At 36.8% G+C, this 24,345-nt stretch overlaps 1 protein-coding gene across 1 annotated transcript in view; it reads right to left on the bottom strand.

The window, feature by feature from the left end:
- Window positions 1-24,345, bottom strand: part of FAF1 (Fas associated factor 1) — a 146,896-nt gene that overhangs the window by 93,290 nt on the left and 29,261 nt on the right. The window contains exons 3-7 of the mRNA XM_057367063.1: window positions 20,885-20,931; window positions 17,773-17,981; window positions 15,210-15,301; window positions 14,771-14,859; window positions 7,094-7,199 (exon numbers count right to left, since the gene is read on the bottom strand). Of these exons, the coding sequence (XP_057223046.1) occupies window positions 7,094-7,199; window positions 14,771-14,859; window positions 15,210-15,301; window positions 17,773-17,981; window positions 20,885-20,931 (543 nt within the window). The remainder of the gene's footprint in view (window positions 1-7,093; window positions 7,200-14,770; window positions 14,860-15,209; window positions 15,302-17,772; window positions 17,982-20,884; window positions 20,932-24,345) is intronic.

Genomic DNA, 24,345 nt, shown 5'->3' with positions numbered 1-24,345 from the left:
TCCCACTCTGAATAGCCCAGGAGCTGGGGACATAGCTGTTTAATATGTTCATAAAGCTGCTTAGGTTTTCTTGTCATTTCATGCTAACACCTTTTTAATAGCTAGCATTATGATAGAAGCCTTGCATAAAAATCCACCACCCTGAAAGTAAAACACAGCAAATATTCAAAATCAGAATAGCAAGCGATGGTTTTAATTGCAGTTTTTTAAAAATTCAGGGTTTTAAATTAGGTCTTGATCCCCAAAATCCTTCGCATCCTTAAATTACATGAGCAAAGCCATTCAATTCAACATGATTACTTCTAAAATAAGGACAACTCACATGACTGAGCATTTACAGAGCCAAACCCATAACCAAAATTATAACAATGACTCCTCATTATTTTCAAATTCAAATAAATTGATCCTTATCCTTTGAGAGTTTCTCTCCAAGCCACCTTTCACTTATGGATGGAGTGTAATAGAGGGAGAGAAGGAGAAAGGAAGAAGAGATATAAACAAGAGATATAAACACACACACTAAACTAAGAGCAGTGACAAACTGAACGTTAACAGATGTGTGACTTCTAATTAGTTATAATAATCTGTGCTATTGGAAGCTGCCTCGCCTTCCATTGCAAATCAAACAGCTTCCTTTGGAGTTTTAAACTCTCTGGGCGCTTCTAAATTTATGCAAGGAAAAAAACCTTGCTTTCAGCATATTTTAGATAAACTACAGTGATAACTTTATGAAAGGAAAATATTAAATTATAATTATCCTAAACAGACACAGTCTTGTGAAACTAACCCTACATTCATATGAAAATACAAAGCATTGACTATAATGAATTTGATTCATCCTTGGACACAAAGCTTTACCACAGTAAACTCAGTCAACTGTTGCTCTTGCTTTTATATTCATAGTACTTAAATAGCGCACTTTAAAACAAAAAAAACTCCAATTGGCTTTTCATACATCCACCCTCCCCAAAAATAACGCACTTGAAAAACCCAAATGATATGAAAAGGCTTCAAGGCCTCTTTTCTCCTTTTCACAGCACTTTTTTTTTATTTCTGTTTGCAGTAATCTGCCTTTCACTTTCTCATTGCTACAGAACAAACGAGGAGGCTCAGCACTTTGAAAAGGGGGCTCAATGTGTAATGGGTCCACTAGAATTAATTTAGTTGCACCAAATCCATTGAGCAGCGAGGTTTTTTTCTCTTCTCAAATCATTTTGAGTCGGATGCAGCCCCCAGCCTTTGTAATTCTAGTAAAGCACTTAAAGTGCACAGTAGGTGTTCATCAGGACCATCTGGTCAAAAGCAAAACAAGCTGCTGATTTTGCCTTTGAATAGAATGAAGCAAGTGTGAATTAGTCTCTTCAATTAGCACTATTACAACCTGTCAAGTGCATATTGTAAAACAGGATTATTACAGTATTGGTCACCAGTGCAATTATTTACTCTCTGCCTTTTCTTGCATATAAAAATGTCCATGTTTACTAGTTTTTAATAACTGAAGATCGTTTCTTTAATGATATGCACGTCCAAACCCACCAAAATCAAATAACAGGTTATGAAACATATTCTGTCAGGAATATATTAAGTTTCATAATTAAGTGAGAAGTAGTGCCCTTTCTTTATCTCTTATTGCTGTTTCTGTTGCAGAAAAAGAAAAATACCTTTTTCAATGAGGCATCTTTGAAACAGACCTCTTCAGTCAGGTATTAAGATATTKTAAGTGCCTAATAAAGTTATCACTGTTGAACAGGTACCTAAAAGGTATTTTCTCTTTATTTCCCAAGGARCTTCCTTTTCATATCATTCCAAATACATGACCACTTACAACAAGTTTATCAAGGATTTCTTTCAGCAAATACATTTTACTTTAGGAATGGGCTGGTTTTCTATAACAGAAAGGCAAAAAAACAGACCAAGAAGTTAATTTAGCTTTTTTAAAATAGATTTTTCTCTCCTCGCTGAAAAAAGTCAAAGCCTGGCTTGCTAGCAGGTTCTCATTTACCACTATAGAACACTGAGGCTACCACAGTGATGTTTAAATTATGTATATTGCTGTTCTGACTTGCTATAAATTGAATATAATTTTAACATGACAGATTTCTTTAAAAAGCAAATAAAATRTTCAAATTGCACAAAAACATATGGCTCAAGTACTCAAGATGAGTATAGCAATGTATTTTAATAGCATGACTGAATATTTGAACAATAGAAGGTTTGTGCACCTCCTATTAAATACCAAAATGTGCTGTTACTGATTTTTATTACAACAATAGTTTTCAACAATTTTRAAGAAAGTACAAAATGTCAAAACATAAAACAACTGTTTCTGAAACTATTAATGCATGTAMCATATTTGGGTATGCCTATTTTCTGGCAAATGTATTTTATTGTAATTATTTGGCTACAGCATTAAAAAGAATAACATTATTTATATACACATTTTGTRTCTCCGTGTCAGTGTCTGACGTTTACTTTGAGTGATCTCACTCAACAACAATTGGCTTGAAAATATTTTGTTCAGCCATCAATAAACAGATCTAAAAAAGGTACAAGACCTTCAGCCAGATTATTTTTCTGCTTGCTGCAGGTAATTCATTTGCTCACCTATACTGATACCTTACATTTATTTAGACCTTTTAAGTAAGGTTTCTGCCTGCATGCTCGTAATGGTGACTTTACATATTGTTTAACATCCATCCACTTATGAAAAAAGTTTAAAGAAATTAGCACAAAGGACTTGWTCAGGGTCTGTCAAGGCAGAATTTACAGTTTATCTCAGCGCAGGCAGCTGCGTGCACGGATGTTCTTCCTCCTGCCTGGARTGCTATTGGATACATTGCTTTTCATATTCCACCTTAGCCAGTGAGTCTATGGGGAGCAGAGAACAAATATATTACCTAGCACAGGTGACAGGGATGCTGAGCAGGCAGCCTCTGGTTAAGTTATTGGCTGAAGGAACGGAATAAAGAGCAGAGGCAGCGATGCAGATGCAGCCAGCATTTAAAGACCCATCTTCCCTGCATTGTTTGCACAGATTTTATGTTTTACCAAGAATTCTAGTGCCCAGGACATGCTCTACATAGTATTCTCAACTGGAATTTCCAGCAGTTACAAAATAAAATCACCAATCTGTGAGAGGACCGGGGGTTCAGCATATTTAACTCGTCCACCCTTTAGCAGCCACAGCTTGTGTACACTGGGTATTTTTGTAATCCTGCACACGGGAATCACAAAAAGGCTTCAAAGTCTGTATCAAAAGAGTAAAACAGACAATGCAAAGTCCTTGTTTTTAATGGAGCAATCCAGTTTGTTAAAAATGTTTGATTTTTTTTTCTATGTCACTGACTAAAACCAAAGTGTAGAGCACACTATTGTGACAAGAACTCGGGTCCATTAAGTTTTTCACAAATTAGTTTGTCTGCTCCAGGATCAGAACACAAACATGCTTTCCCTGACACATTTAAACATTCCCCCCTCTAAAACAGGCTTTCCCTAATTTCTGTCAAATAATGTAAGCACAACTTGCAAAAATGAAAAGTAGAAAAAATGTTCATTTTTAARTGAACAAGGTAGTAAGAATAGATAGAAAAGAAATTATCTTGAATGTAGCAATGCCTTGCAGTAATTTAGCGCAGAGCTTCTCAAACCTACAGTTAAAAAACTCTCACCAATTGCAGACAGCCTCTACAAATTATCTCAGCAGAATAAAGAACAAGTGTTCAGACAGAAAACGGCTTTTAGTCTTGTATTAGGAGTTCAATTTGTCAAATTGTCTTTATTTAACCATCTAATAYGCTGGAAATGTATTCATTTACCGTCTCCAAACTGGCACAAAACCTACCAATTTCCAATTTAAAATGCAGATCATGGAAAAAAGTAACCATGATATTTCCCAGAACAGTATCTGCCCAGAATTAATTTAATACTGCAATTTTACAAGAACAAACAGATGTCAGAAACCTGTGACACAGATTAATTTGCAATTTAGACCATCSTGTTAGTATTAACTTTCCAAGTTAACCACTCCACTGCCCAACTAAAAAAAAAATTAAATCGAATATACAGAATTTTTGACAAGTTCCATTWAAATTTTTATTTCATTTCCAAAGATTCTGTATAMGTTCATGYTCCCCAAACAATATAACTGAACGTAACTGATATGTTTTTAGATGAGAGAATCAGATTTTAATACATAAAGAGTTAGATATTTTGATAAGAAGTGCTAAAAAAAAAAGGCATTTTCAAGCACCATCCAAAATCCAACTAYTAAAATAATATGCAAGAAATTGTGGAAGCAAACATGAGCCCTACAGCTTCAGGCTTCTCTCAGATAATTTTTTGTCACATGGTTTCCCCATAAACACCACAATTTCTTCAAAAAAACAATTAATGCAAGTATCATTTACTATTAAATATGCATTCTGAACAATAAAAAAACCCAGAGAGCTGAAGCAATAGCAGCTTAGGAAAGCACAGTTGTGAGCTCACTTGATTTTGCATTAAATCCATTGCAAAACATTCATGCCCTCTGCAAGGGTGGTGAGGTTGARTTTTTGGTGCGAGTTTGGGGGCTTTTTGAACCCCTGGAAAAAATACCTATTCCTTAAAATTCTCAGTACTAATAATAACACCACACTGAACCAGTAGCCCTTGAGAGACAGTTRCACCCAACTGTGGCAAGAAGTAGAACATTTCTAGAATCTTAAATATTTCTTTTAATAATTGATGTAGTCATTTTGAATCTTTCTGCATAGGATATGGCGTGTGAGTAGATTGCATTAACACTGCTTAAACATTTCAACTTGTCAGTATGGCCAAGTCGATTTCTGAAATATTTGCAGTATTTTCCCATCGAAACAGTAATAAAGGTAGAATAAATATATGCCACTGCTTTATAATCACTGAACATTAATGAATATTTTATGTCTTTTTAAATCTCCCTGTTTAATTTAAAAGGGTGAAATTAAGTCTCCTCCCTGCAATATGCCAATTATCTGTAAATCAAACAATAACTTGGCCATTATAGTCCTTTTTGTTAATATACCAGAAGCTAATTTGAAAACACTGAGCGGCATTTTTAGGTAATAATTGAATAGTCCTTCCTGCCCTCTTGTGGTTGGCAACTGCATCACTGAGCTTCTCCACCGYTACAAAAATACACCAGGAGGAAAGTAAACTATTAATTTGCTAAAAGTGCGAACGAGAGAGAGAAGAAAAAAAAAAATTAAGTCCCTRGAGAGGACAGAGACAAAGGAGACAAGGAAAGATAGCACAGACTCCTCCAAACCACAAGGACTGCCTAGATCTGTTACAATGATCACTCTATGCTAAAAGAAAAAAAAAATTAAATTAAGAAACCATTAGGGAGTTAACATTCAAAACAGTGCTTGTTTTCTATAATTAGACAAATGCTCGGCAACCCTTCTACCTCAGCCAAATCCCCAGGGATTTCCAGGAGACTTTGCACACACAGACACATTCACCTGTTCAGCATCAGCTCCACTGCAAGGGCTGGAGAGCTCRGGTCACTTCAGCCCCTGAATTGGTCTTCACAATTTTATACACTCTCCTGGGTGGAATACTTAGATACAAGAAAAGCAAAGAAAGGGTTTCYGCTCACGCTGGTTACGGGTTTTTATTTTTGGTTGTTGAAGGAGAAAATCATAATTAAGTTTTAAATTATGTTGACTTCATATGGTAACGTGTTGACTGTTAATCTGTCATTACCAATACACAAGCAAACTTCAGTGCATGGAGAGGCAGCTTAGATCACCCTGGCACAGCTTTCTGGTTCCTTTAGGCCAAGTAAGATCCACCAGCAAAGAAGTAAATGATACAGCACTATTTTATCAAATGATAAAAACCAGATGGACTATATGTATGTATKTGTTTTCTTTTAGAATCTCACCATTTTTTTWAATTAAAACCACATATTTGGATGAATTATTTCCATAAATATTCAAATCCTTTACAATTTTAGACAGTCAAAGCTCAGCCCCTCAAAAGTCAAACTGATTCAAGTATGTTTGTTTATTGCTATTAACACAAAAGCAAAACACAMCTTACGATAGTAGATCTAAAAATAAGTAGAAAACAGGCTTTTTTTTACCTTTTCACACAGGTAAAATCAGAATTTAGCTCTTAAGAATGACAGGATTCACAATGAAAACAGCTAATGATCATTTTTCAATGTGGTATCAGATACAACATAGCTAATGCTACAGAACTTAAATGAATTCTGTGTACTATGTCAGTATGTGGCACAAAAACCTTCAATAAAATCTACTCAACCCTAAAAGACTGAGACAAGTGTCAGACCAATAATAGCAAACATACATTTAATTTGAAAAGCAAACATTTAATCTTAAWATTTTGTAATGTGAATTCTGAAGATTCACATTTCTAGGTTGTTTGTCAAGTTTCCAGAAGGCAGTGGGTTATATGGAAAATAACATCCAAAACATCTGGCATGAGACATACCATGGAGCACTTAGACAACYACCTTTGGGCTTGGAAAGGAATTTTAAAAATATGCAAGGGACTGGTTCCAGACTGAATTCAGAGAGTTCAGAGTCACATCAGAGATATTTGCTCCTTTAGGACTTAATTCTGCCGAAGTTCTCTCCAATATCACCCCTTGCTGGCCATTCCACAGAACAGCAGCAATGTCCATTACACACAAAACCATCTGGCCACGAGGCCAGCAAGAAAAACAGCACCCCAACAGCAACCAGCAATGGTTGAGGTGCCTACAAAATGGAGAWGGAGCTGTTTAAAAGAAGGGAACACAGAGGGACCTTCAAGGGGCTTCAAGAAAAATGCAATTTGAATAACTCAATAAACGTTGTTCACATATTTTGCTGCTACAATGCAAAAAGAAACATCCTTTCTGTATAATTTAATAGAACACCTTTTACTGACTGAATTCTTTAATCAAATTACAGCAAATCTCGATGATCCAGTTGATTTAAAAAGAAAAAAAAGACTAATAAAATACAGGAATATCCATCTAGACCGCACAAAGCCCCTTTAACAGAGCTGGCATTAGCTATAATGAGCTAYATTTATTCTTCAGCTGTGAAACAGCACTCACCTCCTGAATGGTACTGCTTCCTGAGAAGTTGAGGTTGTACTCCCGCTGGACTTCTCGATGGGTGACAATCAGCATGAAGTTTTGATTTAATGACTCCTGCAGGGCCCTGAAATGGTTGAAAGAAAAACAGGAAAATCAGGGATAAGCATGTTATAGCTTGTTTTACAGTCAGATGCAAAAACCCCAGGGTACCCTAAACTCTACACAGACAAGTCCAGGCACAACATTATCATCTCTCTTTTCACTCTTAAATGCAAGGAAGCATGCTGAGAATGACCAAAGGCCATTYCTGAACTCCTTCCTTAATAAGGTGACTGCAGCCTTTAAAGCTCTTCTAATGTTAAGTATTTTCAGAATGGAGAGAGTCCCATTATCTTCACAAACATGGAGTGTATTTAGCACTCCTAATGCCATTAATGACAGGCTTGTCAGCATATTGATGACCAGACCAAATATCAAGCTATGATGCACATTAAGAACTGATGGTAAGCAGAAGGAGGCAAAGCATGCTCTTGYTTCTCTAGGGTCACCTGAAGCAGAAACCAAATGGAAACTCTTCTGCTTAGTTTCATTCAAAGCACATAAACCCAGCTAATTAAAAAGWAACTCCAGCAAGATTTCTCCTGTTGGTATTGAACATTTAGAAATGTTAGTTCTGCTCATGTTGTTTTAAATGTGCATTACAGAGGTTTTAATCATAAGAAATGAAAAAAAAAATCTTAAGACACAGTTTAAATCGGTCAACTCTGTCTTCATGTTGTTACAAACTTGGGGGGGTGGGTTTCTGATTTTCCTAGTAGCAAAACATCTGGATGTTAAAAAGGCATCCTGTTTGCTTAATTAGATACAAAATTATACAGCTATCTAGTTTTCAAAGTAGAAGGCAGGACTTCTATTATAGACACTGCAATTTGGACTGTGTGCAATCTTACACATGCTACRAAACTGCAGCAACGTTGCACCACAGCTTGGATTTCTAAACAATATTTATGCAGACTTGACTTGGTTCAATGGCATATGAAATTTAATTGGGCCTATTCAATTCTTTTTTCTGTTATCACATACACTTAAAAGAAAAAACAGAATGTGTTTTTTCCTGCACATCTTCATTATTCCGTGTCACTTCTGAAACATTCAACACTTCAACTCCTTTTAGCAGTAAAGGACAAATTCTGAATGCTGATCACCAYAGCTGTATCTCACGATACAAGAGAACAAGAAAGGCTCCTAAATCATTTGAGACCTGATTTATTAGTTTTAACTCCTACTAAAATTGCTGATCTGCTGCTTTACTGCTCAGATGGGAAGGAACTCATACAATACTCACTGGATATTTCAGCAAGAGATACTCAATTTGCTTGAACATCTCAGGGAAATTTACCTTACAAAAATATCTTCACTCAGCAACTTAACTTGGCTCCTGTGACATCTCAATGATCACATACTACAAAACAAAATCATCAAGTGCTATCTCTTGTCTTTTATGATTTTCCAATACGGAATGCTAAGCATGACCATGTGCACTACAGACACTACAAATGTAACTGGAGCCATCTAGGCTGAACATGTAGTTTTCTGCATTTTCACAAAATCTTCTAACAAAAGGCTTGAAAATTTTTAAAATACTTCACATTTCTTCAAAAGAGAGGGAAAAATAAAGAGTCCTGAAAAGTTGTATGCTTATTTTCAAAGGAAATTGTAATTTGAYTGTTAGTGAGTTTCGTATCGCCACAACCATATTTTCTATTGGCAAATGTTCAGTAGCAACTAAAATATCCTGCTGAGATTTTTTGGGTTCTGATKTTTTATTTGTTTTCAGCAAATACTGGAGGCAAATGACATATTTAATTGCTCTGAAAACATTAATCACAGCATATGTGAATGGATCTGGATTCCATACAGACTCACACAAGGTTCTGTTAATGCTAATTTTGACTCTATCAGAAAATCTGTAGATGCTAACTGATAACATGACTCATGTTTTCATTCTGTAATTGATGTAAACATAGAAGGAAACAGGCCAGTCTGATCAAACCCTCAGTCTCTCCAGTTATTCATGATACACACACTTCAGTACAAYTCAAAAATACAGCTCACTAATAAAAAGCATCTGCTCATAGGAAAAGTTTTCCACTTGTGAGAGCAGGAAGTATTTTGGAAAGGAAAAAATACTCTTCAAACAAATTTAAATTAAGTGCCTAAAATTTAAAAGCCTTAATTTTTGAAGTAACTAACAATTTTGACACCTCTACTTTTGGGATTTCTAAGCAACACAAGCTGAACGTTGTTAACAAGCAAATTCTCAGTACATATTCATCGACAAACAGACTGAAAAAAGAAGCTGAAAATTAAGCTGGCTAAAAAAAAACAACCTGAAAAAAATGAGGATAAACTGGGTTTGAAAGTGTTAGCAAATATAGTGCATGCTCACTTTTTCTTCAGAAAAATAACATCAGGAGGAACACTACTTCTGCTTACACAGAAATGCACTGGCCAACTGCTGCAGTCCTTTGAGCTCCCACATCAAAATCCCACATGGTCTGAAAGCTGCAATTTTTGGACAATGTCCACCAGGAAGTCAAAGGGAGCAGGAATTGTTGGCACTGATGGGTCACTGATGCCAGCATTGGTGCCCACCCTCCAGTGTGGGATGGGGTTGATGCAAACACGCAGCCAGAGATGTCTGTCCCTCCTATAATCATTTCCTCCAGCAAAGGGGGATRTAGATTACCCCAAATTACTTGTGCCAGAATGTATATTGCCCAAAAATTGTATTTCAGCCATTAAGGTGATGATAAATTTTACAAGATGAAAATGTTTAAAGGAAACTTCTCACTGAAGCTTATTTTTCGTTCTTTTTAGGCCCACATAAATGTATTGAGAAGACTGACTTTGAATACAATGTATAGCTCTCAAAATCTGGCTTTGGTGTTTGCAGCTGTTTAATCTTCCTACAAATGTTAGTTGATCACAATCTTCCAAATAAAATAGCTGCATTAAAAGGGAAAASAAAAATCAGGGTAAACCTGTATGCCCCATTGTAGTCAAGACAAATTTTCTTTTTTTTTTTTAAATTCTTTTTCTTTGTTGCCACCAGTTTGTTAAGAGAATTCAATTAATCTGAGAATTAATTAGTGGGAAAAGAAAACAAAATTCTAGAAGCAGGACTAAAGTAGGCCAGTGTTACTAAAACCATTTTTTTCCTACTGCAAACTCCAGCGTTTAAAAGCACTTGCTGATGGCTGATATACTGCCATTGCAACTGTTTTACCTCAGCTGAAGGATTCTGCACTCACTATTCAGCACAAGAGGCAAGGGAAATTATATTTTTTGGCACCAATACTCCATTTGAGGTACCCAGCCTACACCCAAAATAGAAGTTCAAGAAAAGACAACAGAAAATAGACCTGACCATGGTCACTGCTCTGACCAATTCTATCAAGAGACCTGGACACACAAAACAGACTGGTTCTGTCTACTGTTAAGAGATCGGATTAATGATTTGGTTTTTTTTATATGACACTTTGCTATTCAATTGCATTTTTCTTTGAAATGTTAGTAATATTTTAGAATTTGACACTGAAAGTAAGTCCTTAATCAATGATATGTAAATGCTCCTTTTCATTTCATTTTTTATGAAATACATTCAGTATTTCCTACTAAGCAATATCTTTCCCAGTCACACAGAGATTTCCCTCAAAATCTCTGATTTTTATATAAACAGGTATGACACACAAGGTAATTAACATTTCCATTTTAAACTTACAGATTTATACAAGCTCATGTCAACAGAAGTCCAAATTTACTGTAATTACAGATTATTTACATTAAAACAAAATAAGAAATCAGTATGTAAATGTAATGTTTGTTGTAGCTAATGCAGCAGGAGGTGGTAGATTAGGTTCAAACAGCAATCAGTTAGCAAATCTGGCTAACATGTAAATGAGCAGAAGCCCTTTTGTTTACATTCTATTGCATTTTAAACTTCAGGATTTTTAAACTGTCTCATGAACAGATGTGAAAATAAAACATTAATCTTACCATTCTTATGGAAGCTTTCAAAGTAACTAAAGCAAGGCACTGCTCCTGTCCAGCCAAACAGACAGGACCATTAATTGGAGTTGCAGGTTACGTTCTTAATTAACACTCTGCTACAGTTGAGAAYGTACAACACGACACCACATCACCACCACTGCTCTGCAATGGTCTGAAGCAGAGGCATTCAGCAATTTATGGACCTATTGCTTGAAAAATGGGGGCTGTGGGGTTTTTTCTTATCCACACAGATGATTACATTTGTTAAATAAGTTACAATCACTAGCAAAACTCCATTATTTCTAATAATACCCATGGTATGCACCTGGGGTTTTAATGCTTTCCAACTCTCCCATGATTTATCAGGTATAATAAATTATCTTTGACTTTCTGCTGTTTAGCAAAAAAAATGTATAAAAATATAAAATATATTATACCATTAAAATGACAACAGTAACAAAAAATGATGAAAAGCATCTCCCAGAACATACAGGATAGAAAGGAGAGATGATCTGGATCACCCAGCTCCATGGCCAGACTCCTGAGCCCAAGCTTTTGATGCCCCCCTCTCACATTCTCCTAAACCTATTTCCTGAACTGGGTATTGTCARCCTTCAAGAAGCATCCAAGGCAACAAAAGGAAGGAATTGCACRCTGAGGAAGTGATTAATCCAATCTGACAAAGCTGGTGCAAGGGATCTMCCCCCTTAGATGTTCAGTGATGGACATTCTTTGGCATCTGTYCTTTTAGGACTGCTTTTCAAGGGAAATCATGTTCTTCTCCACCCACCTGGTAACTTTTGCTCCCATCTGGTAACTTTTGAACACAGTCACTGGTTTTAAGGAGGTCTGATAGTGTTAGAAAGGTCTCAAAGACTGAGTATAAATCAACGGCCAGGAGGTGGAAGGCGGGGAACTCAAATTACCTCCCAGCTCAGTGAAAGGCTACATTAAAAGTGCAGCATTTTATACTCATCCTGGTCACTTCTGGTCAGAGATGTCACAACTGCCCACAGGACATGRTTTCTCCTTTCCTTTGATACTACCTGACTGCCAGCTGGAGAACAGAGGCAGGGCAGGCTGATACTGTATGAAAGGGAAAAAACATTACATAGGTGCTACGAAATACACAAGAAGGACTGGAAGCAGCATCAGCAGGTAGGTAAGATGATGGGAAGCTGGGAAGAAGAAGGCTGAGTTAGTGCGGCTGCTGGGATGAGGCAGGAATTCACTAGAAATCAGATTTCATTATGTCCACAGCTCACAGAACACTTGGTTATTGTTCTGGTTCTCATGCATGGATAAGCATGGCTTTGCCAGCTGCAATTGTGGAAGCAAGGTGGAACTGTACAGCTGGTATTTGACATTTAAATTTCRTCTTTACACCTCCATTTACTAGCATGCAGTAGTGATTCATTGGTTTCCATTACCTGTAAAAGCTTTAGGCAAGCCACTGATGAACAAAGATACTCAGGGAGATTCTTGTTTGTTTAAACTGCAGGATCACTTTGTCATTGCATTTAGATGCTGGTTTTGAATCAGTTCTGGGTTAAGCCATTCAGTCTGTCACAATAAACTTCAATGCCTTCCTAGCAGTGTGTTGGAAAAGGATGTTTCAAACACTGTTCTGCCTCACTATAAAGAACTGGCACAAACTGGAGCTCAGAGAGCTGAGGCCAGACTGTTCCTTTTAAGAAGGGCACATAGATAAAATATCACATACTGGAATCTCAGGCTTTTCAAATATCACTTTCTGGAGATATTCAAATCAMGACTATTTATCTCTAGTTCAAAACAGAAGGCATTTGAAGAAAACAACAGATGAACTCACAGAGCAAGAGGCAAAGTTCCTTAACATCCATTAATAATAGATGTGAGCACGACGCTTTTAAAAATTGTGGGTAACAAACTAATCTGAATAATAACTGACCTAACAGTAGGCAGTAAACAGTGTAACTGGGTTTGGTACATTGCTTCAATTAGATGTGTTTTGATCTGCATTGATGCTTTAATTGGAGGCAAGCCTCCCCTTTCATCTAGAATTTATGACTTCAGGGAGATGATCCAGCCTTCAAATTATCCGTGTTTAAATAGCCACTAATTAGTCATCGTTTGCTGTCCCAAAGATACCAACTTTTATCTTAAAAATATCCAGAACTAATCTCCACTATGAAACAAATATAAACTATAAAAGGTAACAAGTACTTTGATTTTATTACCAAGTGAAGTTCTTTAAAACTATTAATCCAATAAAAAAGACTAAGAACTGTTTTTAAACAGTTTGTTGTTATATACTTTACTGCAGTTGCGATAAACAACTCTCTTCACACTCCAGTTTTCTCTCCAGASAAACTACATTCAAACTACAATATACAGCAATACCTGGGTAGAATATTTTGAAATTGGAAATGGAAAAATTAGCAGCTATAGTGTCTATTCACTGTTCTTCAAATAGCTCCTAAAACACAATGGCTTGTTGTCCTCACACACAAATACAACTCCTGTTTGCACACACAGAGCACATACAGTTCGTGTACACCACCCTCTGTTCCAGTGCCACCATTCCCTCTCTTAATGCTCTTTTTCTTTATCATTATTATTTTTGCCATTCATATCAGCATTCTTATTTCCTCCACAGACTACATGCTAATGAGCACAAGTACCTTTCAGCAATATACAAAGTAGTTTCAATCATTAGGAAGCTGTTACTAAATTCCATTGCCCCTCAAAGATTTCCTTCCACCAGTAACACAACTGCACTTGTAGAATATTCCCCTAATATCTACAAGGGCAGAAAGCCAACTCCCTATTCAGACAGCCTAAAATCCACGCGTTTTGCCCAATTCCAAGCGCATCCCTCCCTCCCTGAGCTGGCTGGTCCAGAGCAGCTCCTTCCCAGGCTCAATTCCCGCGCACCCTCTAGCGGCTCCAGAGTAAAATTCCCATTTTCCTGGGAAAGAGCACAGAAGGAAGGGCAGGGAAGAAAATAAACCAAAGTCATTGCTAATAAGCTGCCCAGGGATGTGGTAGAGTCTGGAATTGTTCAACAGACGTCTGGATGTGGCATTTGGGGATTTGTTTCAGGGGTGATAATGGTGGGTTGAACTAGATACACGAACACTCACTATTTACTTTTTCAGTGTTCAAATCAGTAATAAAAGATATTCTGCTCAATTAAAGGAAATTAATTGTTCAGACTGTCTACATATATTTAAAAAGTACAAGATAAAATAATGTAACAAACATTTCAGAAAGGAAATTCTGATCTGCCAGGAATGATTTATATGATACATTAAATGGACCAAAGCAGCACCATATGCAAGGCCAGCTCTCATTTCCACAGGGAATAACCTTCTTTTAAATTAAAGTCATCACATCTGGGAGACAYAACATTTTGTATGTACCAAAGAGGTTCATGTACCCCACTAAAGTTTTAAAAACCCCAACGAGCTTCTTTTCACTGAGATGCTGACGTAGCTTATCCCAACACTCACCAGAGCAGTGAAAACACTTTGTACTTACAGATTGCAGATTTCTGCAGATTATTTACTGATTGCAAATACACACATGGATTCATAAAAACCACAAAAAAAACCAAAAAAACCAAGCCATACAAATAGAATTTATGGCCAAAACACTTACCCAGAATGACTTGAAGAAGGAGGAGGCAGGTCAGGTGTTAGAACATAAAGACTATTATTTTTTGGCAAGTGTAGACTTTTTAAAACAGTCTGAGGGGAGAAAAAACATTATAAATATAAAACATTCACCAATTCTGACTTTRTTTTTTCAATTATTGGTACATATACATACAAAGTCACCAAATATTTTGTTCCAAGATATATTTACTGTTACTTCAGAACATCATTTTAGTAGGTGGGCCACATTATATTTAAAACCCAACACAAACTCACTTGTCCTGATTTCTTTTTTCAATGGTTTAGATTAAGAGCTCTTTGTGTGCCACCCAAGACATCTGACACTGCTGGAAACTCACAATTCTTGCATTGTAATCCCCACCCACAGGCACTCAGTTTGAAACTCTGAGTTCAGTTCACTGAAAACACAGTCGGAAACTTACACTATCATCTACATCTCCAGTCTTCCACCCTTTTAACAGCATTTTAGATGCAGGAATCTGAAGTTCATTTTCTAGAATATGTTTGATATCTCCTAAAGAGAAAAACAAAGGAAATGTATAAAATATACACACTTACTATTTCATTTCAAACACAATGAGTTGTAATTAAGAAAAATTACAGAAAAAAAGCAAGGAAAAATTTACTGTGAAAAGCATTTTTAGTCTAGTTACCCTTACTTCAAACAGTAAAGGAAGCTTAAAAAACCAGAAAGCATGAATGATTGGAGAATCACATGAGGATTTGATGATTTGAACATGTATTTTGGTGATATGCATACGTACTAGACACACACATTTGCATCTGTGAAAATCTGGAGCACCAGACTTTCCCAGCAACAAGGAGGGGGCCTATTTTTTATATCAAATTTTATTATTATTAGTCCTGTTCTCAGGAACTGGAATATTCACACAATTGACTGCTCTGACAGCTTTTTCAATGTTTTGTACATTTTGATGTTCTTCTGTCCCTTTAGTTATTACAGCAATAAAATAATTCAGGCTGGCAGGTACCTCTGGAGCACACAGGGCCCAAGCCCAACCCAAAGGTCTAATTAAAACAGTTTAAGTCAAGGATTTGTCCAGCTGATTCTTGAACTTGTCAGCCACTCCTCCAGGTTGTCCAAGACCCTCTAAGCAGCAGCTTTGCCCTTCAGAATATCAGCCACTTTCTCTGACCAGATTAAGATTTATTTTTATGAGTTTTTAATCCAGTTCTTACCTTAAAAATGTGGCTAGAAAAATACAACAGCAGAGTATGTCAAAGGCCTTACTAAAAACCCAGTGACATCCTCTCCCCTTGTCCACAGAGCCAGACATCAAACCATGAAAGGCAAATAAATGCAACAACTCATCAGGCACAATTTGCCTTTAGTAAATCCATGCTGGCTCTTCCAAATCACCTTCTTTTCTCTCCCATGCTCAAAGAGTCGTTCCAGAAAGATTTTCTCCATGATCTTCCCACAGACCAAGCTCAGCAATCACCACTGAACACAGGTTCTCATATTCCTGAKCCTTTCTTGTCACACTGATGTATTTACAGAAACTCTTCCAAACCCCCAATGGTTTCAGCTTCACCTGAGTTTGGTCTTCCCGACTCCAAACCTGCTCATCTCTGGGTAGCCCATCACTACTTTCCACCTCTGAGTACTTTGTTTTTGAATTTAGCTCAGCCAAAATTGCTTTTTTCCTCTGTGCTGGCCTTCTGCCATGCTTGCTCCTCTTGCATGCAGGAAGGAACTGTTCCTGTGCTTTGAAGAGGTTGTTCCTGAAGATCAACCAGCTCTCCTGGGCCCCTMTGCCCTCCTGGGCAGCCTCTCATGGGATCCTKCCAAGCAGATCCCCAAAAAGGCAAAAAATATTCTTTCCTCAAGTTCACAGCTGAAATCTGACCATTTTCCTTTTTCACCTCTCTCAGAACTTTAAACACAAGGCTGCCTTCAATCTTTATATCCCAAGATAGACAGAAGTTCTACATGAACCGCCTTCTGCGCTACTTTCAGGTAAAAGTCATTAAGATGTTATTAAGAAAYGAAATATAAAAGTGCTACAGCTGAAAAATTCTGATCTGATCAGATTTTTGTGTCTAATTTCCATGCATGTAACTCAGTGCAAGAGAAAACACTGAACATCCATCAATAATTCAAATTCATCAACGCTAGGTGGCACCAGCCAACATCAAATCCATTGCTGAAAATACAAATAAGGATCAAAAGTTTAACTTTCCAAATTTTATCCCAGACAAAAGGCTGCAGCACAGAAAATTGCTTTGATCAACTATTTTTTCATGTAGTTCCTTATTGGGATCTGGATAAGTTCTTCATTAAAACTAAAATGTAAAAAAAATACTCTTYTTTCTTAGTAAAAGTAATTTATCTTACAGTTTGGGGAATGTGAAAAAGAACATGCTCTACAATACTAACACACTTCTAACATACTGCTGTAAAATGCATCAATTTTAGAATAAAGACAATAAACCCGATAAAATCAATCTTAATTTGAATGAAAKAGCCAAATAAACATTGAATAAAGAAGAATGCAATGATGTTCCTCACAYCAGGAAGAATTGCTCTAATCTTGTCAGTAATCCTGTGCAGAAGGAGATGCCATACAGATTCAAAGAGGAAATACCAAGATCATCCGCTTATTAATAGCTTGCATCTACACTAATCCTACCCCAAATTACATTTTYATGCCTCAACTTAATCATTAATCTTCAATTTGTTTCTGAAGCAAGTTCATAAGAAAACTAGATTTCAAAGTAAGTATTTGATAGATCACTAACCTTTACAACGGATTAGTGAAATTTTGCTTTTTTAAAGCTGCAAAGAGATTTGAAAACGGTTAGTAGCTGTGGAGGCTGCATTTTCAGAGGGATTTTTTTTTCTTTTTGAGGGGTTTTGTTCTGCTTTGCTTTAGGACTTGGCTTTTTGGTGTTGAATCTTATTACTTTTTCCTTTAGCAGTTTTACAGCAGCACTTTTCATTTAATTTTTACAAATCCTTACCAACTGTGGAGCTGTCTTCAAGTACTACATCCACATTTCTGTCTCTGTACTCAACCCTGAAGTCAAGCATTCGAGGCTGTCTTTCCACTATTTGTCTAGATGGCACTACATGGCGAAATGCTGAGGAGGAGGAAGGAGTTGAAGAAGCTGCTGGAGAGTGACTGGCGGGGCCATACGCTGGTCCATGCAAAGTTTCTACACCGTACTCACTGCAAGACAGGTAAGATAATTTAAATTGAGCAGCTTGGTATGTCTCAACAGAAGTTAGGAAAGCAAAATGACAATATTATTATTATTATTATTATTATTATTATTATTATTATTATTATTATTATTATTATTATTATTCACTTACTACAGTCCAGCACAAGTCTCTTGAATTACTGATGTCATATCTGAAAACATTGCTTACTAAAAATGAAAAAAATAGCTTCTGTGTCAGCCATTTTAACATTTCAAGGCTCAGGGGTGCTACAGGAGATCAGCATTGATGGCAAACAAGCATTTAAAATCCACTGTGTAATTAACACCAGAATTATCTTGAGGAGARGGATTATTTCCTGTTTCAGGAGTGTTGTGACCATATAAAAATTGGCACCATGGCAACGACCAGCTTTCTACATCATTGGGCTAGTACCCAGTGGAAATAAAAACAAGAAATACAGCTCAAAATTCTGCAGGCAGATTGGTATTTTCCAACACCAAATTAGTAAAAAACAAGTCAAACATGAAAACATATGTATATTTCAGGTAAACAAATTAAGATAATCAAGCATATATTTTAAATAAAACCATCTAAAAGTACAACAGCAATGCAATGCTGAATTCTAGTTTGCCTTCAAGTTCAACATCCTGAAGATTCATACAAGGATGTCTGCATACCTGACTCAAGGGTATCCACAGCACTACAGGTCAGAATAAATTGGAAAACCCTCACTGCCCAGAACCACTTCATCTTCCTCAATGAGGAACTGCCCAGAACCACTTCATCTTCCTCTCCACAACAACCATGTGACTGGGATTAGAAAGAAGTGTAACAAAACATGGAATCTCAGGAACATTATTCCAGGCCAAAACAAAACCACTATGATGTACAGAAATCAAATTTGGAAGGCAAGAAACATCAGGTAAGCCTGGAGCATCACCTCTGAGATGTTCTTACCAGGATGATGCTGGGCAGGATCTCATGGTGGATTTCAGAAATGCTGGGACACAACTTTATCTCATTTTCATTCTTTATCAGAACTTATATGAAAAATGCCTTCTGTTCTTAAAGATACCGTGAGATTTCTCAGTGGAAATGCTTCACAGAGCAAGTCAAATCTGTCCCCTACAGGAGGTCTGAACTTAAAAAAGTGCAAATGTGGATGGCACACATGTCACAGAAGTGCAGCAGTGCTSAGCTATTGCAAATCCCATCATTGTGCCTTTCACATTTGAAACAGAAAAACATGTTATGCTTGTAAAACAAGGGGCTCCTTCACTTCTCACATCAGCATGCTCACAAGGATGAATGCCCAGCTACAAAGACCCACACTCTCAGACCTACGGCTCAAAAGTCAAAGGCCCATGTCAGAGTTCTAAAGAGTACAGGAAAGAGTCTTATTTTCAGGATTTTAAAAGTTTAAATACCAAGTGAGATGTTATTGTCTTCAGTCTGTGGCCAACTGTGAATGAAGTACTATAATTCTGTTAGTAGGCCCAAGGAGCAATGAATATCCCAGTTCTCAGGACCGGATTACAAAACAACTAAATTATATAACAAAATGTGCTTTTTTCACTCTAATAAATTAATAGTTTCAAGTGCAGTTGTACTAATTGTTTGATTCCACCACAAAAGACATCCTACATACCTGACTAGCAACCTCTAATAGAACATAAAAAGCCTCTCATCAGTAAAATAAGCCTAATCTGAACACCAGTGGAAACCAGGTTTCTAAATCTTCTGAGCCTCCCTTTAAACTACTTCCACTGGAAGAAAACAAGACAAAAACAAGACAACAACAAAAAAATCACATTTGAAACGCATTTGACTATCTAATTATCCCTAAAAATTAATGAATTACTTTGGAAGAAAGATGTAAATGGACACTGGACCACCTTGTGATGGAAGACAGGCTTTAACTACCATAACTATTCCCCAGCTTCTTTCACCCAATCAAACATTCTGGTATTTTGGATAAAAATAATGCTCTGAGATCACAACTTATAAACATAGGTAGAAAGAGTGCTCAACACAACTTAGACTTCATCTTACATTGACTAAAGAGGCCTTACAGTAAATGTGTATTTAGTAACTTTACTGAGCAAGTAGTTTTACTCTCAATCAAAACCTATTTAATGACAGCTTTAGTAAGTATTGACAGAGATGTCAAACATCACTTTACCTATATTATGTATCCTTTTTTCATCATTAAACTTTTTAAAATAGTGCATTAAGTATTTTTCTGAACAAGATTTTAAGCACTGTTTTACTGTCACWCTCAGGTAGCTCAATTCCTGTTCTGCTCTTTTCAATTGCCTCATCAGCACTTAGAAGATCAAATTTCAGTGACTTCAAGATATCCCAGCATCAGTATGCAAGCCAAAAATTAATTCAGAAGCTGAAAGAAAATCAGTAAAACTAATTTTAGAAGGGAACAACCTTACTTCATCTATCACAGATTCTGCTGCCTCTAATTAAATTTAAAAAAAAAACAACCCCAAAACAAAAAACAAAAACTAAAAAAACAACCAGAAAAAAACAAGTACAAATGGCTTTGGCCAGAAACATGGAATATTCATTCCTTTAAAAATGCATAAGGAAAAAGAAATACTTAGCCAGAAGCATACCAACATCCAGTCTTTGTAAAGACACAACCCTACACAGAAKGACCCAACCACCAGTGAATTTAAAATAAAAGTTAACTGTTTTGAATAGRTGTTTGAGCTGGTCTTCTATCAGCCTGGGAAAAACTGAATGTTAAATCAGCTTTGCCAGCAATAGGATTTGTGACTCCAGAAACAGCTTTAAAAGGAAAATTATGTCATCTTCTTAGGATTCACGAAGGAAAAAAAAGTAACTGTTACCCAGCATCATTCTCTGCATGTACTACTCCAGTCCTCTGCTTACCTTTGTAGAATGCCATTTTCTTGTGGTATAACACCATTTATAGCTGCCTGAAAAGAGAAAACAAATTTTGAGTCAAGCATACAGAATGAAAACACATTAGAACTTATTATAATGTGTTTTAAAGAGTGATCAGCTTGCTTCAAAACATGTCCTAAAATGCWCTCTTTTTAGTGAATATTCATGGTAAACAATGTTATCATCACAGTATCTGCAAAAAATAAAAATCACAGTCATGCCAGCCCCACGTGCTGCTCCAGAGCAGCTCCATCACACCTCCACCTCCCACCAGCCTGTCCTGGCTCACACACAGAATCCATCCAGCCTCCCCAGACTGCCAAGGAATCATGGATGTGACCAYGCCAAAAATTCCAACAATCCTCAGGTAGAGAATTAAATATTTTTAAGTAGGGTTTATGCAGTTCAGTACCATTCCATGCTGTTCAGATCACCAGAATAAACAAAATGTTACTTGTATATGTACAAATACAAACCTGGCCATCTGCATTCAGATTTGGTCTTATTTGARATAAGTTACTACCTATTAAAGTATCCTAAGAAATTCTACCTTGTATTGAAATATATTATTTTTGGACTAATCACAACATAGCCCAGTCTCAAGTTCAAAACTCCACTTCTGACATAATTATCTACTCAACCTGTTGCAGCTTTGCTCTGTTCTACGTTGCAGAAAATTGTAATGCATTTCCAGCATATCTGATGCCACAGAAGTTTGAAGTTGTAAGTCAGAATGAGGGAAGAACTTGGACAGCAAGCAAGACCCTCTTTAACAGTATTTTGAAGACAACTTATTTCAGACTGCTTTATACCACCATGAAAGGTGTTTAAAATAACCTCCTTGCTAGCATTTTTCATATCTGAGGAGCAGTAAAAGTGACACCATGTGAGCTGGTGAAGGTGATTTACACACCAGCTCCTCAGCTGATGAAACTTTGTTCTCATGTTATTAGAAGACACACAAGCAAAGAGGTCAGAACCCTACCTAACTTCAGACTTTTAATCCTAGCATGGCAGTGGGCAGATAATGGGAGGAAATTTGACAGGGAATGAGAAACAATTTTTTTAAATCTAGAGAGGAGAAAAAGCAGACCTCAAAAGCCTAATTCTATTTCTCGCTTGGGTGGTTTTTAACCACTGTTGAGTTCACAGGTACACATTTGTTAGGCTTAACAGCAAGATTAAAGACAGCTTGTAGCATCCCACCACTCTCCATTTTCTCCTGTACCAGCATCAATTCATGCATTTCCACCAGCACAACTTCTAATATCCAATCTTGCATGTCAGATACACCTGACGTGGCAGCCAGAACACCCAGTGGATGAGTGTCTGATCCCCAGTGAAGAGAATGCTGATRTTTAGAAGTTCAGAGAATCCCTGATACTTCAGGAGGACACAGTCACACCCTGTCACTGAATTCTGAAGTCATCATCTATCAACACCATTTTTACAAACTGACAATAAAAAAGTGTAGCTTAAGTAAGTGCTTAATAAACATAGATGTAACCAAGATTTAAATGCTATGATTTCTTTTTCTCTGAATATATAACATGATTTTTTTACTATTTCCGTTAATACTACATGAAGTCAAAAAGTTTTATTGCTGAACTCAGCGAAAATAGTGTGATAACTGCARTAAGATTTACCCTGCATTTAGAAACAAATATTGCATTAATAATAATAAAAAAAAAGCAGAGAAGGAAAAGGTCAGAGGTACCCATAAGCTACAGCAACAACCCACGAGGCTGTATCAGATTACAGCGAAAACAAAGTTCCCTACCAGATCAGTTTTTAAATCAGTTTATCCACTGTGCATGGCAATAATCAGTGGTTTCTTTTTAACAACGTGTCTCATTTATCATCATTGTGGTTTTCGCAGTCATACACAGCTCTTGATCGTGTTCATCTAATAAACCTCCAGGAAAGAGTAGGAGGTTTTGGTTTATTTGGGTTTTTCTGGATTGGCTTCTCCCTCCCATAGTCTTCAGCAACATACATTTAATTCCTGTCAATCACCAGATAAAGTTGGCTGAAAGAYAAAATTATCCTTTATTTTGCATCTGTAAGATGCAGAAAGCAAACAGAGGTTTTGTACCACAGAACCTACACTAATAACAACCTGCTGGTGCAACAGAATTCTCCYTACTTGGGGAAAAGAAGCTGCTTCAGCTGTGGAGAAATACAGTAATGTGGCATTTTCACACTTCTGTCAAAGCTCTGTCTCAGAGGATTAAATCAGCTCAAACTTCTTCTGAGCCTAGTTAGACGGGTTAAATACGATAGAGGCTCCAAGCTATTTTCTTTAAAACTGAATAACTCACTTGTTCATATCCCCAGTTTTGTAAACTTGATGACATTTAAGGGGCACAGGAGTAAGAAAAAACAGCAGAAGCATTATGTACTTTTTTGATGGAAAGACCTCTATTAACCACACTGTAAAACTAAAGAGTCCAGACACTGTTTGTTAAGAGAGATGGAAGACTAAAATAATGTAGACGGCAAATGGTAGCAGTGCACATGTACATACTGCATAAATATTAAATATCCATGTTCCAACAAGACAGCTATAAGTAGACCYTGCAGAGAAAAAAAGAAAAAGGAACAGCCATCTGCTTTAGAATTTCATTGGGAGAAGGTTGTGGCTATAAAAAAAAAAATTAAAACAAGAACACGTTACTAAGGCAAGATCTGTTCCAGGCTGTTCTTCCACAGTGTCAGCCCCCTTTGAGAGGGGATCGTATCTCTATGGTTATGCAAACATTCAAAGACATTACATTTTTTTTGTCTCTCCAAAAAGCATTTTCCATCACCAAAATGAGCTTGTGACTAATTTATAATCATTAAAAACGTGTATTACCCTCAATACAATTTAATAACCAGTACATTAAGCCTATTTATGGGTTATTAAATATAAAGACACCGTGTCTGGATCACAAAGCTCCTTCAGCTCCCAATAACCTGCTGCTGAGAGTGATRCCAGGGAAGCAGCTCTCACACTGCATATCCATGAACATCCCTGCTGCATCCACAGTACCACAGCTTCCACAGGCATTTGTCTGTTCTAATGCTATCACTAATTCAACAGTGAATTCATCTTCAGTGGATAATTATAGGGGTCTCAGAAGATTTTTCCCAAAGCCAAGAATCCTACGTGTGTCTCAGYACCATCCACACCCCAATCCTACCATAACACTGTCCAATCTCGAAACAGAATAATTTCTRTTTCGATAACAACATTCAAACATCTACAAGGCCCACAATTCATTTAATAAATTACAAGCTGAACTGAGCCCTTCTTGATTTATACGTTTTGTTTAGAGATAGCTATCATACATCCAGGAATTGGAACAGCTTATTTAAGAATTCATTAAGCACTGCATAACCTGACCTAATTGGACCTGCTTTGGGCCAGAGAGACATCCAGAAACAACCTCCRATTTCAAGCA

This window comes from Malurus melanocephalus, unplaced genomic scaffold (genome assembly GCF_030028575.1).
Source record: "Malurus melanocephalus ecotype Western Australia unplaced genomic scaffold, MMel_1.1 scaffold_74, whole genome shotgun sequence".
NCBI lineage: Eukaryota > Metazoa > Chordata > Aves > Passeriformes > Maluridae > Malurus > Malurus melanocephalus.
The sequence above is the reverse complement of the archived record's forward strand: the minus strand, read 5'-3'. Positions and strand labels throughout refer to the sequence as shown.